Genomic DNA, 15,026 nt, shown 5'->3' on the forward strand with positions numbered 1-15,026 from the left:
TGGAGAACTGACTCTCTGATAACAGTCTCCTCTCACAAGTCAACAGTGTCATAGATTCAAACAGCACAGAAACAAGACCGTTTGGTTCAACCAGTCCATGCCAACCATAACCCCAAACTAAACCAGTCTTCTACTGCCTGCATTTTGCCCTCCAAACCTTTCCTATTCACACAAATATCCAAATGTCTTTTAAATGTTGGAACTATACCCTCATCAACTACATCCTCTGGACATTCATCCCACACACAAACCATTGCAAAGAAAAAAAACTGCCCCTCAGATTTTAAAAAAGGTTTCTCCTCTTAGCTCAAACGTATGCCCCCTCGCATTGAAATCCCCCCACCCTCGGGCAAAGACACCTCCCAATCACCTTATTTATGCCCCTCATGATTTTATAATTCTCTATAGAAGGTCACCCTTCAATCAGCTATGCTCCAGTGAGAAAAATCATAACCTATCCAGCCTTTCCCTACAACTCAAACCTTCCACTCCTGGCAACATCCTGGCAAATCTCTTCTGAACTCTCTCCAGCCCACAAATGTCCTTCCTGTAACAGGGCAACCAGAACAAAGTGCTAGTTACAATCAGCAGACCACAACACCTCCATGCCTGGTATATGATTTCCAAAACAAGCTCTCTGCTCAGAGCTTTGTTGTTATAAGCACTTACAAGACAGCAAAAAAAGTGCTTCATGGATACCCTCAAAGGATCCCTGAAAAATATGCAATATCCTCACTGGCTCATGAATCTTGTTGCATGGAATCATACATAAAGACATCAACCACCTTGACAATCTCCATCAGGCCTGGGTGTAGACAAAGCACAAGCAGCAGGAGCAAGCAAATACCCAAGAGATCCACACATCCATCTCTTCTAATAACACCTGCAGTAGGAATTGTGGAACCAGCATTAGAGTACTTCGTCACTTCAGAATTTTCAACTCCCAGGCTGGAAGAAAGTTGTCCTCAATCTTGAGCAACAGCCTTGGAAGGGAATATGATTTCCTCTTACAGAACACATTATTTTCATTGCTTAGGGTGCTTGCTCATCAACACTGGGGAGATCAAAAATTAAACGGGTGCTTTGCCACTTTGTCTCCATCTGACTGCCAGTGTCATCAGGAAAGTCCCTGTTACTTATGGGTTCAAATTCTTCATTCTAATCTTTTACACTGTTCCATGCAAGTTAAAGCCAGACAAATAACATATTTCTAATAAGCATTTTGCAATTCTTTGGCTTTAATAATATTTTGAGATTTTAAGTACTTATTCCATTTCATTCCAACAGCTATTGCTGTTGGTGACCATGACTGGCTGCAGTAGATTGTCCAGGGGAATGGAGGGCTAGAGTGATGTGGCATCGGATGTATCTTAAAAGAAGTCAAGAATGTTTTTCAAACAAAGTTTAAAGAATTCTCAACTAAGTTGCCTAAGCAGCCCAGAGAAGCAGTGAACAGAACGGATAAAAATGCATGCCTATTCTTTATTTTTATTTTGTGTAATTACAAATCAGTCAAGAAAAAGAATGATGCAAGACTCTGAGGCTGTGAAAGCAGTGCTGTTGAAAGTGAACTGGCAGCGTGGTTAAGGGATCTCCTTCCTATCAGAAAGATGTTGTGAAACTTGAAAGGGTTCAGAAAAGATTCACGAGGATCTTGCCAGGGTTGGAGGATTTGAGCTGTAGGGAGAGGCTGAACAGGCTGGGGCTGTTTTCCCTGGAGCGTCGGAGGCTAAGGGGTAACCTTATAGAGGTTTACAAAATTATGAGGGGTATGGATAGGATAAATAGACAAAGTCTTTTCCCTGGGGTCGGGGAATCCAGAACTAGAGGGCATAGGTTTAGGGTGAAAGGGGAAAGATATAAGAGAGACCTAAGGGGCAACGTTTTCCACACAGAGGGTTGGACATGTGTGGAATGAGCAGCCAGAGGAAGTAGTGGAGGTTGGTACAATTGCAACAAAGGCATCTGGATGGGTATATGAATAGGAAGGGTTTGGAGGGATATGGGCCAGGTGCTGGCAGGTAGGACTAGATTGGGTTGGGATATCTGGTCGGCATGGACTGGTTGGACCGAAGGGTCTGTTTCCGTGATGTACATCTCTATGACTCTTGACAAAAAAATTAGAATGTGGGTGTAATCTTTCTGTTTTGGAATACTGAAACTTGTAAAAACAATGACTGCAGATGCTGGAAACCAGATTCTGGATTAGTGGTGCTGGAAGAGCACAGCAGTTCAGGCAGCATCCAAGTAGCTTCGAAATCGACGTTTCGGGCAAAAGCCCTTCATCAGGAATAAAGCCCTGATGAAGGGCTTTTGCCCGAAATGTCGATTTCGAAGCTACTTGGTGCTGCCTGAACTGCTGTGCTCTTCCAGCACCACTAATCCAGATACTGAAACTTGTGCCTGCTTTTTTATTGACTGACAAGACAGGGCAAAAGAGAAAAGTGATTAAAATGCAGCTTGTGGGTTGGAAAGCCTTGACAGGAACATTGACACCAACACCCAATGGCGCAAGTGAGTTTATCCAGCAAGAACCTCATGACCAAAGTTCCCTCTTAGGCCTTTTGACACTTTCCTCTTTATGGAGCAAACTGATGTCAATGCAGTAGTTGTTCCAAGCAGCTCCAAGCACCCGTGGGAAGTCGGGTTGGGGAGGAAGAAAGCAGCCCGGGTTCACACTCCTAATAATAATCAAAGAAGCACTGAAGTAAGTATAAAGATGGTATAAACAATGACTGCAGACGCTGAAAACCAAATATTGGATTAGTGGTGCTGGAAGAGCACAGCAGTTCAGGCAGCATCCAAAGAGCAGCGAAATCGACGTTTCGGGCAAAAGCCCTTCATCAGGAATAAAGGCAGTGAGCCTGAAGCGTGGAGAGATAAGCTAGAGGAGGGTGGGGGTGGGGAGAGAGTAGTATAAAGATGCCCAATGAGGATATAATCTAGTTCAACAGTGACAATCCCATAATTAAAAGCTTGCTTTTATTCAACACAAATGTTCGTGTTGTGAACAATCACTTAGGCAAGCTACTATGCAGAATCATACTCAAGAAAAGAGTTAATGTCATGAAAGAAAATAAACACAGTTGAATTTTAATGGTAGCTGACTCAAATCAAGAAGATCCAGTTCTCTCTTACCCAACTAGAGAAGTAACTAGAATGACTGAGGGGCGGAAGGATTGGATGAGAAAGCACTATTTTATAGAACATATTCAGACTATAAAAGGATGATGATTTGGCAGATGATTATTATTTCTCAGATTCTGAACAGGATTACATAACACAGATCATGCTAGAATACCTTACTATGCCCAGAACAGTAGAACCAAATGACAAAGTCTGCATTTCAACAGATTTTTAAGTGAAACAAATTGAGAAGCGGTGGTGCAATAACCAAGTGATTAACCTATGGAACAAGCTTCTCAGTGAGCCAGTGAAGAAACAGTTCACATGGATTTCCTTAAAGCAAAGTATGTTATGTTTTCTTTAAAGACAGTCCAAGTAATATGACATAGTAAATGCAAGATATAGAAAAGGTGGCTTTACGCGTAGGGTTCCTAAAACTTTCTTCACTAGGGTATTCCTTGTGTTGGATTTGGGTTTATGGATGAATTACTGGAGATCAATTGCAATTTATCAACAAATTTTGTTGCTATAATATGATGGCAACCTGCCACATTTTCAACCAAGAAACATTTATTTTTTCATGTTACATGCAGAGATTCTTTCCTTCATAAGAATTAGAATGAGGCAAGTATTCATTCGTTAAAGTGAACTAAGCAATGTGGTAATCACTTCTGCAAAGTCGTTGTTTCCCTGCTCAGTCGAAGCAAAACACTCAGAGGCACAGTGTAGCTTTACTTCATTCATCTTTAATTTTTGTCTTGGAGGGAGAGAGAGCTATCGCCCAAGTGCACAGAGACACAAGTTCACAGCCTTCTCTGGAAGAGCAGTTTTTCAATTAACTATATAGTCATTTTACAGGGAGGAGCATCCAGATAAGGCAACATACATATTGATTGGGTGACCATTACAATCAGTGAGTATCAATAATAAAGATTAAGCCATCTGCTGTTACACAACAAATAACAGGCTTCATGTAATGAATACTTCTCATCTGGTTAATTGACGTTACATACTGAATGTTACCTCATCTTGTTAAATGGCTCTACATAATTAATGCTTTCCACCTTGTTAACCCATTACGCTTGCCTCCAGCACCCCATTGTTAACTGTAAGCTCTTATCTGATCTGAGTCACACTCAGCTGAACCTCGTTTCACAAAAGTCAGAACATAACTTCTTCCCTGCCTACTTATATCCTATATACATTCTCAGCAATAGCCTCTATCAAATGCTCCTTACACTAGGATTATGTAAAAATCTGAAGCAACAAAAGTGCATAAACTAACAACTGAATCGGGTGTAAGTTAGATGGATTACAGTTATTTTTAATTTGAACAGAGACCAATATTGGAACCAATACCAAGGCAAGGTTAAAGATCAACTATATTTTCATTGAATACAAATATGCTAGACAAAAAAAAATCTGATGCTGTTTTAAAAAACATGACCAAGTGGAGTTTATGCTATGACAGTACCAGATATTTTCTAGTTCAGAGATGTTGTACCCATCTCTGGAGCAAGTGAGACTTGAATCTGAGCCTCCTGGCTCATGGATAGGATCACTTGCACTGCACCACAAGAACCCTAACATTATGGTACTACACATGCAGACCATATAAATTTCAGGTGTAGCCTTTTAAGACAGAATTAATTCTCTGTGCAGTTGACAAGTGATACTTTGCTCATGATGTTGATTCACAGATTTCTCCAGTAATGAAGATTGCTTTAGAATTTCAAACTACTGACAACTACAACTTGTTAACAATTCTGATGTTGTTTTACAACAACATAGAACATTACAGCGCAGTACAGGCCCTTCGGACCTCAATGTTGCGCCGACGTGTACCAATCTGAAGCCCACCTAACCTACACTATTCCATATAAGTCCACATACTTGTCCAATGACGACTTAAATATACTTAAAGTTCGCGAATCTACTACCGTTGCAGGCAAAGCATTCCATACCCTTACTACTGAGTAAAGAAACTACCTCTTACATCTGTCCCATATCTATCTCCCCTCAATTTAAAGCTATGCCCCCTCGTGCTCACCGTCACCATTCTTGGAAAAAGGCTCTCCCTGCCCACCCTATCTAACCCTCTGATTATCTTGTATGTCTCTATTTAAAGTAACCTCTCAACCTTCTTCTCTCCAACGAAACAACCTCAAGTCCCTCAGCCTTTCCTCCTAAGACATTCCTTCCATACCAGACAACATTCCAGTAAAGCTCTTCTGCACCCTTTCCAAAGCTTCCACACCCTTCTTATAATGCAGTGACCAGAACTGTACACAAGACTCCAAATGTGGCTGCACCAGACTTTTGTACAGCTGCAACATAACCTCATAGTTCCAGAACTCAATCCCTCTATTAATAAAAGCTAAATCACTGCATGCCTTCTTAACAACCCTGTCAACCTATGTGGCAACTTTCAAAGATCTGTGTACCTGGATACCGAGATCTCTCGGCTCATCTACACTACCAAGAATCTTACCATTAGCCCAGTACTTTGCATTCCGGTTACTCCGACCAAAGTGAATCACCTCACACTTGTCCACATTAAACTCCATTTGCCACCTCTCAGCCCAGCTCTGCAGCTTATCTATGCCTCTCTGTAACCTATAACATCCTTCGTCACTATCCATAACTCCACCGACCTTAGTGTCGTCTGCAAATTTACTAACCCACCCTTCTACGCCCTCATTCAGGTCGTTTATAAAAATGACAAACAGCAGTGGACCTAACACCAACCCTTGCGGTATACCACTGGTAACTGGACTCCAGGATGAACATTTTCCATCAACCACCACCCTCTGTCTTCTTTCAGCAAGCCAATTACTGATCCAAACTGCTATATCTCCCATAATTCCATTCTTCCGCATTTTGTACAATAGCCTACTGTGGGGAACCTTATCGAATGCCTTGCTGAAATCCATATACACCACATCAACTGGTTTACTCTCATCTACCTGTTTGGTCACCTTCTCAAAGAAGGTTTGTAAGGCACGACCTACCCTTCACAAAATCATGCTGACTATCCCTAATCAAATTATTCTTTTCTAGCTGATTATAAATCCTATCTCTTATAGCCTTTTCCAACACTTTACCAACAACTGAAGTAAGGCTCACTGGTCTATAATTACCAGGGTTGTCTCTACTCCCCTTCTTGAACAGGGGAACCACATTTACTATCCTCCAGTCTTCTGGCACTATTCCTGTAGACAATGACAATTTAAAGATCAATGCCAAAGGCTCGGCAATCTCCTCCCTGGCTTCCCAGAGGATCCTAGGATAAATCCCATCCAGCCCGGGGGACTTATCTATTTTCACACTCTGCAGGATTTCTAATACCTCTTCCTCAATCACACCTAGTCTAGTAGCCTGTATCTCAGTATTCTCCTCGACAATATTGCTGTTTTCTCGAGTAAATACTGTCGAAAAATATTCATTTAGTGCTTTCTCTATCTCCTCTGACTCCACACACAACTTCCCACTACTATCCTTGATTGGCCCGAATCTTACTTTCGTCATTCTTTTATTCCTTAAATACCTACAGAAAGCCTTAGGGTTTACCCTGATCCTATCCACCAACAACGTCTCATGTCTCCTCCTGGCTCTTCTGAGCTCTCTCTTTCGGTCTTTCCTGGCTACCTCGTAACTCTCAAGCACCTTAGCTGAGCCTTCACATCTCATCCTAACATAAGCCTTCTTCTTCCTCTTGACCAGAGATTCCACTTCCTTCGTAAACCACAGCTCCCGCACTCTACAGCTTCCTCCCTGCCTGACAAGTACATACTTATCTAGGACACACAGGAGCTTTTCCTTGAATAAGCTCTACATTTCTAATGTGCCCATCCCCAGCAGTTTCCTTCCCCATCCTATGCTTCCTACATTTTGCCTAATTGCATTGTAATTGCCTTTCCCCCAGCTGTAACTCTTGCCAGTGGTATACACCTTATCCCTTTCTATCACTAAAGTAAACATAACAGAAGTGTGATTGCTATCACCAAAGTGCTCACCTACTTCCAAGTCTAACACCTGGCCGGGCTCATTACCCAGTACCAAATCTAATGTGGCTTCGCCCCTTGTTGGCCTCTCTACATACTGTGTCAGGAAGCCCGCCTGCACACACTGAACAAAAACTGACCCATCTATAGTACTCACACCATAGTATTCCCAGTCAATATTTGGAAAGTTGAAGTCCCCCATGACAACCACCCTGTCTCTCTCACTCCTATGACAGTTTACTTTGATCACTGACACTAGACATTTGCACACGAAAATCAAAGGTAAAATGTCAAAGTCCCATCAGCTGTTCGAAGGTAATCTGATTTCACTTCAGAAGCCTAAGCTAACTAATATTATAGGTAGCTCCCACATGTCAGGTACTGCACCCATCTCATGAAATAAAAACCCAGCCACTTCCAATCTCCCTTTCCTTACCAAGGTGCATGAACAAACTGTACCTAAAATTTCATGTCTGGTTGCCTCTAATCAGATGTCTGCCATAATGGGAGTGGCAATAGTGAAAGTCACCAATGACACTGCATGTAACAGTGATAAGCTGTTTGCTATTTTGGAGAAGATTTGTAGCTCCGGTTGTAAGTTTGCACGCTGAGCTTGTAGATTTGTTCTCAGATGTTTCGTCACCAGGCTAGGTAACATTAACTGATGAGGTTACCTAGCACAGTGAGGAAACACCTGAGAACAAATCTACCAGCTCAGCGAGCAAACTTACAACCTGTGATAAGACCATAAGAAACAGGACAAACCTGTTGGAGTTCTTTGAAGAGGTGACTAGTAGGTTAGACCGGGGAAACCCAGTGGATGTGGTCTACCTAGACTTCCAAAAGGCCTTTGATAAGGTGCCACATGGGAGCATGCTGAGTAAGGTGAGGGCCCATGGTGTTCGAGGTGAGCTACTGGTATGGATTGAGGATTGGCTGTCTGACAGAAGGCAGAGAGTTGGGATAAAAGGTTCTTTTTCGGAATGGCAGCTGATGACAAGCGGTGTCCCGCACGGTTCAGTGTTGGGGCCGCAGCTGTTCACGTTATATATTCATGATCTGGATGAAGGGACTGGGGGCATTCTAGCGAAGTTTGCCGATGATACGAAGTTAGGTGGACAGGGAGGTAGTACTGAGGAAGTGGGGAGGCTGCAGAATGATCTAGACAGTTTGGGAGAGTGGTCCAGGAAATGGCTGATGGAATTCAATGTGAGCAAATGCGAGGTCTTGCACTTTGGAAAAAAGAATACAAGCATGGACTACTTTCTAAACGGTGAGAAAATTCGTAAAGCCAAAGTACAGAGGGATCTGGGAGTGCTAGTTGAGGATTCTCTAAAGGTAAACATGCAGGTTGAGTCCGTGATTAAGAAAGCAAATGCAATGTTGTCAATTATCTCAAGAGGGTTGGAATATAAAAGCACCGTTGTGCTACTGAGACTTTATAAAGCTCTGGTTAGGCCCCATTTGGAGTACTGCGTCCAGTTTTGGTCCCCACACCTCAGGAAGGACATACTGGCACTGGAGCGTGTCCAGCGGAGATTCACACGGATGATCCCTGGAATGACAGGTCTAACGTACGAGGAACGGCTGAGGATCCTGGGATTGTATTCACTGGAGTTTAGAAGATTAAGGGGAGATCTAATAGAAACTTACAAGATAATACATGGCTTGGAGAGGGTGGACGCTAGGAAATTGTTTCCGTTAGGCGAGGAGACTAGGACCAGTGGACACAGCCTTAGAATTAGAGGGGTAAGTTCAGAACAGAAACGCGGAGACATTTCTTCAGCCAGAGTGTGGTAGGCCTGTGGAATTCATTGCCGCAGAGTGCAGTGGAGGCTGGGACGCTAAATGTCTTCAAGGCAGAAATTGATAAATTCTTGGTATCACAAGGAATTAAGGGCTATGGGGAGAATGCGGGTAAGTGGAGTTGAAATGCCCAGCCATGATTGAATGGCGGAGTGGACTCGATGGGCCGAATGGCCTTACTTCCGCTCCTATGTCTTATGGTCTTAGGAGTGGAAGTAAGGTCATTCAGCCCATCGAGTCATGGCTGAGGGGCATTTCAACGCCACTTACCCGCACACTCCCCATATCCCTTAATTCCTTGCAAGATTATCAATCTCTGCCATGAAAAATATTTAACATCCCAGCCTCACTGCACTCCGTGGCAGTGAATTCCACAGGTGATAAACTGCCCCTGCTTGTCTTTCTCAATCTGCCAGCAGCCTTTAACATGGTTGACTATACTATCTTTTGATAAGTCCTCCCTCTAAAAAATGTTCAGCTGAGTGATATTGCCATGCCTGGTTTATTCTTTTACATACAATTGTAGTGAGGGAATCACTTCTCCAGGCTTCAGTTCACATCCACATGCTGTCCCACTGTGGCATCATCCAGCTTCTACATCACAACTTTTCATGAACTGCTCCTGCCTCTGATCCGTAGGACATTTTGACTCAATACCCAGTATAAGATAAGCAGAAATATCCTCCAACAAAAAAATTGCAAAAAATGGAGTCAATGCCTTAGATCATTACCTCAAACTCTGTTTGATTCTGTCCCAAACATGTATCTGAACCAGAGTCAATCATTTTTAATTTAGTTATTCTGCCTGAGCAAAACAGGGGCTTTCAGCTATACGCCCACTCCATTACTTTATTAATATTTTGCAACTCCACTTGCCCCACTCATGTGTTTGAAACCTGATACCTTTATTACCCCTAGACTTGACTCTTGTAAAATTCTTATGGCTGGTCTCCCATATTTCATCCAGACCTGTATTCATCCAAAGCTCTGCTGCTCAGATTTAACTGGAAGCAAATCTATCCATTCTTGCATTTGTTGACAGACACTGGTTGTACCAATTCAGCCATGTCTCAATATCAAAATTCTCAATATTCATTTTCAAATACTTGCATGGCCTTTCCCTGGCTACAGCACTCTATATTTCTCCAACTGTGGAATCTTGGCTATTCCTGACGATAAGTCCTATACGAGGGGTAGCCATGCTTTCAGCCACTTTGGCTACAAGCTTAAGCGTTTATAACCTAAACCTGTCCACCTTTCTCTCTAATCTCTCCAGACAATCTTACAACCTACCATTCTGTCTAAACTTTTGATCACCTGCCCTGTCTCCTACAATGGCTCATTGTCAAATGTTGATTAATAATGCTGTTAAGGATTTTGGAAAGTTTTACTATAAATGCAAGTTTTGATCCTGGAAAGTCAGATGTACAACACAGAAACAGATCAGAGTGTGATGCTGGAAAAGCACAGCAGGTCAGGCAATATCTGAGTAGAGGAAATCAACATTTCAGGCATAAGCCCTTCATCAGGAATGAGGCTATAAGTCGGGGCTGAGAGATAAATCGAACAGGGTGGAGCTGGGGGAAGGTAGCTGTGAAATCGACAGGTGGATGAAGGCGAGAGTGAAGGTGTAGGTCAGAGGGAGCAGTGATGGACGGGTCCAGAGGGCACAGCCAAGTTGGAGGCTTGGGACTAGGATAATGTTGGGGGGGTAAATGAGGAAGCTGTTGGAATCCACATGGGATAAATGCAGAAATTCAAAGATCCTAAGACAGCACCTTCCACACGCAAGGCCAATTCCATCTTAAAAAGCAAGGTAGTAGACACATGAAACACAACCACCTGCAAGTCACCCTCCAAACCATCATGACTTGGAAATATATCACAGTTCCTTCACTGTCACTGGGTTACAATCCTGGAATTAAATATATTGTAGGTCAACCTATAGGATGGGGATTGCAGCAGTTCCAAGTAGGCATGCCCATACAGACACCAAAACTGTATTTAGATTCCAGGTGAAACATTACCCAGTTGTACAATTGTAACAAGACTTCCCTATTTTCCAATCCTTCCGTAAAAAAGGTCAAAATCCCAATGGTCTTAATTACATGCTAACTTTGTGTATTGCATGCAGAAGAACACAGTTTTTGCCCTCTCATTCACTTATTTATATTCCTTAATCCTGATTACAATATGACCTCCCACCTACTTTTGTATTGTCAGCAAATGGAGGAAGCAACAGTTTTGTGGATATTACTGCTGCACACTTAATCCAGAGACCCAGTTAATGTTCTTGGGTGCCAAGTTTGAATCCCATGGCAGATGATGGAATTTAAATTCAATAACAATTTTTTAGAAAGATACGTGCTGAGATCACATCCCTAAACCTCTGCCGTGAAATCTCCCTGCTTTCCTCTGTGACAATCAAACATACTTTTTTGGCCAAACATTCAAGTTCTAACAGGTCCTTCTTTGATTCAGTGATACAGACCACATGCAGAGAGATGGGATTAGTTTAGAATGCCATCATGGTCAATGCAGACATGGTGGGCCAAAAGGGCTATTCCTGTGCTATACTGTTCTATATCTTCTCAGAAATCACTAATACTATTCCATGCTCCAAGTCAATCTTTTGTTCTATAACAGTCCCATGAAGCCCTTTTAGCATATAAACAAAATTGCAGCTGCATAGGCTTTGATCTATGCAGACTTATCTAAATTTTGCTAAATAATTGGAGGAGAATTCTGGGGGGTTTGAAAGAGAAAAATATCAGACAGGATTCTTGCTCTTGATCACTATCTAGTATGCCCTACCAGAAACTTCACACGTTTCAGGTGAGGACAGTGTTGTGGTTAGCTTTCATTCATGGATGTGGAAATCACTGGCTAGGCCAGCATTAGTGCCCATCATGAAGCTTTTTTTTAAACAGAGTGGCTTGTTAGGTCAGTTTGGATGGCAGTTAAGGGTCAACCACACTGGTGTCATTCTGGAGTCAAATGTAAGCCAGACCAGGTAAGGGTGGCAAACTCTCTTCCCTAAAGTACATTAGTGAACCAGATGAGTTGTTACATCAATCAATGGTAATAAAGTCACCATTAGGCGAGCTTTTAATTTCAGATTAAATTTCATTTTGCTGAAGTCAAATTTCAACACTTGTCATGGTGGGATTCAAACCCTTGTCCCCAGACACTCACCTATGTCTCCGGATCATTAGCCCACTGTCATTACCACTACATCACATGACAAGTGAGTCCACTGTTGAATAGTCCCATCAACTTTCTTGGCCCAAACAGAGACATAACCTTTTGGTGCTAGGTCCACTGTTTTGTGTAATTTATATAAAATTATTTGGATGCAAATATAAGAAGAATGGTTAGTAAGTTTGAAGATGACACCAAATTTGGTGGTGTAATGGACAATGAAGAAGATCATCTCAGAATAAAACGGGACCTTGATCAAATGGGCCACCATTGTGGCAGAGTGGTTTAATTTAGATAAATGTGAGGTTTGTGTTTTGGTAAAGCAAACCAGGGCAGGACTTATACACTTGATCCTAGGGTCCTAGGGAGCTTTGCTGAACAAAAAGACCTTGGGGTGCAAGCTCATAATTCCTTAAAGGTGGAGTCACAGGTTGACAGGGTAGTGAAGGCAGCATTTCGTACACTTAGCTTTACTGGTCAGTGTGTTAAATAAACGAACTGGGATGTAATGTTATGGCTGTACAGGACATCGATTTGGCCACTTTTGGAATACTGTATTCAACTCTGGTCTCCCTGCTACAAGAAAGATATTGTCAAACTTGAATGGGTGAAGAATAGATTTACAAGTATGTTGCCTGAGTTGGAGGGTTTGTGCTACAGGGAGAGGCATGTGAGACTGAGGGGTGACCTTATTGAGGTTTACAAAATCATGAGGAGCATGGATTGAGTGAATAATCAAGGAGGGGAATTTAAAAGGGACCCATGGGCCAATGTTTTCACGCAGTGGGTGCTGCGTGTACAGTAAAAAAAAAGTTGCCAGGCAGTGGTGGTGGGTACAATCACAACATTTAAAATGAATCCAGATGGGCGCATGAACAGGAAATGCTTAGAGGGCTATGGGCCAAATGCTGGCAAATGGGATTAGATTAATTTAGGATACCTGGTCAGTAAGTTGGATACCTGGACAAGTTAGAATGAAGAGTCTGTTTCCACTACTGCAGAACACTGATTCAATTAAAAAAATCATAAGTTTGGGTTAGTCATATAGAGTTGAAAGGTGTCTAGAACCATTGGAGGATATATCCCAGTAAATAAGGACAAAGTAGTTCTAGTGACAGGAGCAGAAATAAAAAGATTGACAAAATAACCACAGGTGAATCTCAACCGTTTTCTGACATTATAAATTGCAATAAATTGAAATGGCCTGCCTAAAAGTGTAGTGAATACAGATTCAATAATAAAGTTTTAAAGGCAAACTGGAGAAATATTTGAAAAGAAAATAAATTGCAAAGCTAAAGAATCAGCACAGAAAAGATGGGATGAAAAACTTGCTGATTCTAAAATGCTAAAAATTCAAGGTGGTTGGATACAGTTTTTAAAAAATTCAAAATATTTTTCTTATATTATTGGATTAATTACCCAGAGTCCGACATCAATATACCAGGGAACTAGAGCTCAAATTTCATCATAGCAATACAATAACTAGAATTCATTTCAAAAATGAAATGTAACTCAAAAAACTCTGGATTGCCATGAAACCCTACCACAGTTTGTGGAAATTTACCTTTTTTTTCCCTTCATAGAAATCACACATAACTCCAGTCTCCACCATTGATTCTATGCCTCTCCAAACTAGTTAATAAGATATGATGTAGACAAGCAGGTGGCTGGAAGAACACAGGAAGCCAGCCATCAGGAGGTGGAGAAGTCAACATTTCAGGTGTAACCCTTGTTCAGGGCAATGTATGATGATTGATTAAACCACTACCTGTGGTTTAAGAAGTCAGCCCAAGATCACCTTTAAGAGACAAAACAAAACTGCAGATGCTGGACTCCAAAGTAGACAAGCAGGAGGGTGAAAGAACACAGCAAGCCAAGCAGCATCAGGAGGTGGAGAAGTCAAAAACGGTTACACCCAGCACATCGATTTCTCCACCTTTTGATGCAGCCTGACTTGCTGTGTTCTTCCAGCCTCCTGCTTTTCTTCATCACCACCTTTAAGGCAAATAAGAATAGGCCAAGGCCAACTTGGTCACCTTCAAAATGAACTGCCAAGTAAATTCGTATTTGCTTCCGAAAGCGTTTCTGCAGAAGAAAAATACTAAATAGTACAAAATGGATCAGATCAAAAGCAAACCATTTGCATCTTGAGTGAGAACAGCTTCTATCAAGTAAATAAATTTAGTACCTGCTAATTAATATCTTTCCTTAAAGGATTCAACTTCGTAGAAAGGAGACAGCCATTTTAGCATTGCAGGCCTTGGCTGCAACCTATTTAGTGCTATTGATTTGTCCTCTGCTCATAATCTTCTCAATATGCTCTGAGCATTTAACATAAGTTTATTAATTGCAGCATTTCGCGATTTGACAATTCACCCTTTTGCAAATGTTGCTTAATCACGGTTCAGGGCCCACAATGAGATGTTAACATTGCCGGCCCCTGTGACAAGGCCGCCCCCTCCCCCAGCCTCGTCCCTGCAGCCAAACACGGGAACAGATAAACATTCCCCTCAATTCCACCCACGCTCCCCATCTCCTTGCCCGCGTACCTGCACGTCTTCATTCCGCAGCTCGTCTATCAAAACTGCGATCGGGTACAGTGAATCGTCGCCATCAGCCACCTCTGCTGCCGCCATCTTAGCCTGCTTCCTGCCGGTGTACGGGGCCCACCCAGCAGCAGGGGCGGAAATCGACACGGCCGATTAGTCCTGGCGGCGGTGTGTGCACATGCGCCGTTGTGTGCTGAAGCTGGAGAGAATGTGTGCGAACGCCATGTTTGATACAGTTAAAGTTGTAGTCCAACAGCTTTATGATACCTGGTGTTGTGTGATTTTAGACCAACACTGGCACCTCCACATAGGCAAGGGACAGCCACAGAATAAGGCCATT

At 42.3% G+C, this 15,026-nt stretch overlaps 1 protein-coding gene across 1 annotated transcript in view; it reads right to left on the minus strand.

The window, feature by feature from the left end:
• The window catches only part of LOC140494167 (serine/threonine-protein phosphatase 2A 65 kDa regulatory subunit A beta isoform), a 63,486-nt gene extending 48,663 nt beyond the window's left edge, over positions 1 to 14,823 (minus strand). Inside the window, exon 1 of the mRNA XM_072593266.1 lies at positions 14,687 to 14,823. Within this exon, the coding sequence (XP_072449367.1) occupies positions 14,687 to 14,773 (87 nt within the window). The 5' untranslated portion in view covers positions 14,774 to 14,823. The remainder of the gene's footprint in view (positions 1 to 14,686) is intronic.
• Between the last annotated feature and the right edge of the window lie 203 nt (positions 14,824 to 15,026).

This window comes from Chiloscyllium punctatum, chromosome 23, assembly GCF_047496795.1.
Source record: "Chiloscyllium punctatum isolate Juve2018m chromosome 23, sChiPun1.3, whole genome shotgun sequence".
NCBI classification, from domain to species: domain Eukaryota; kingdom Metazoa; phylum Chordata; class Chondrichthyes; order Orectolobiformes; family Hemiscylliidae; genus Chiloscyllium; species Chiloscyllium punctatum.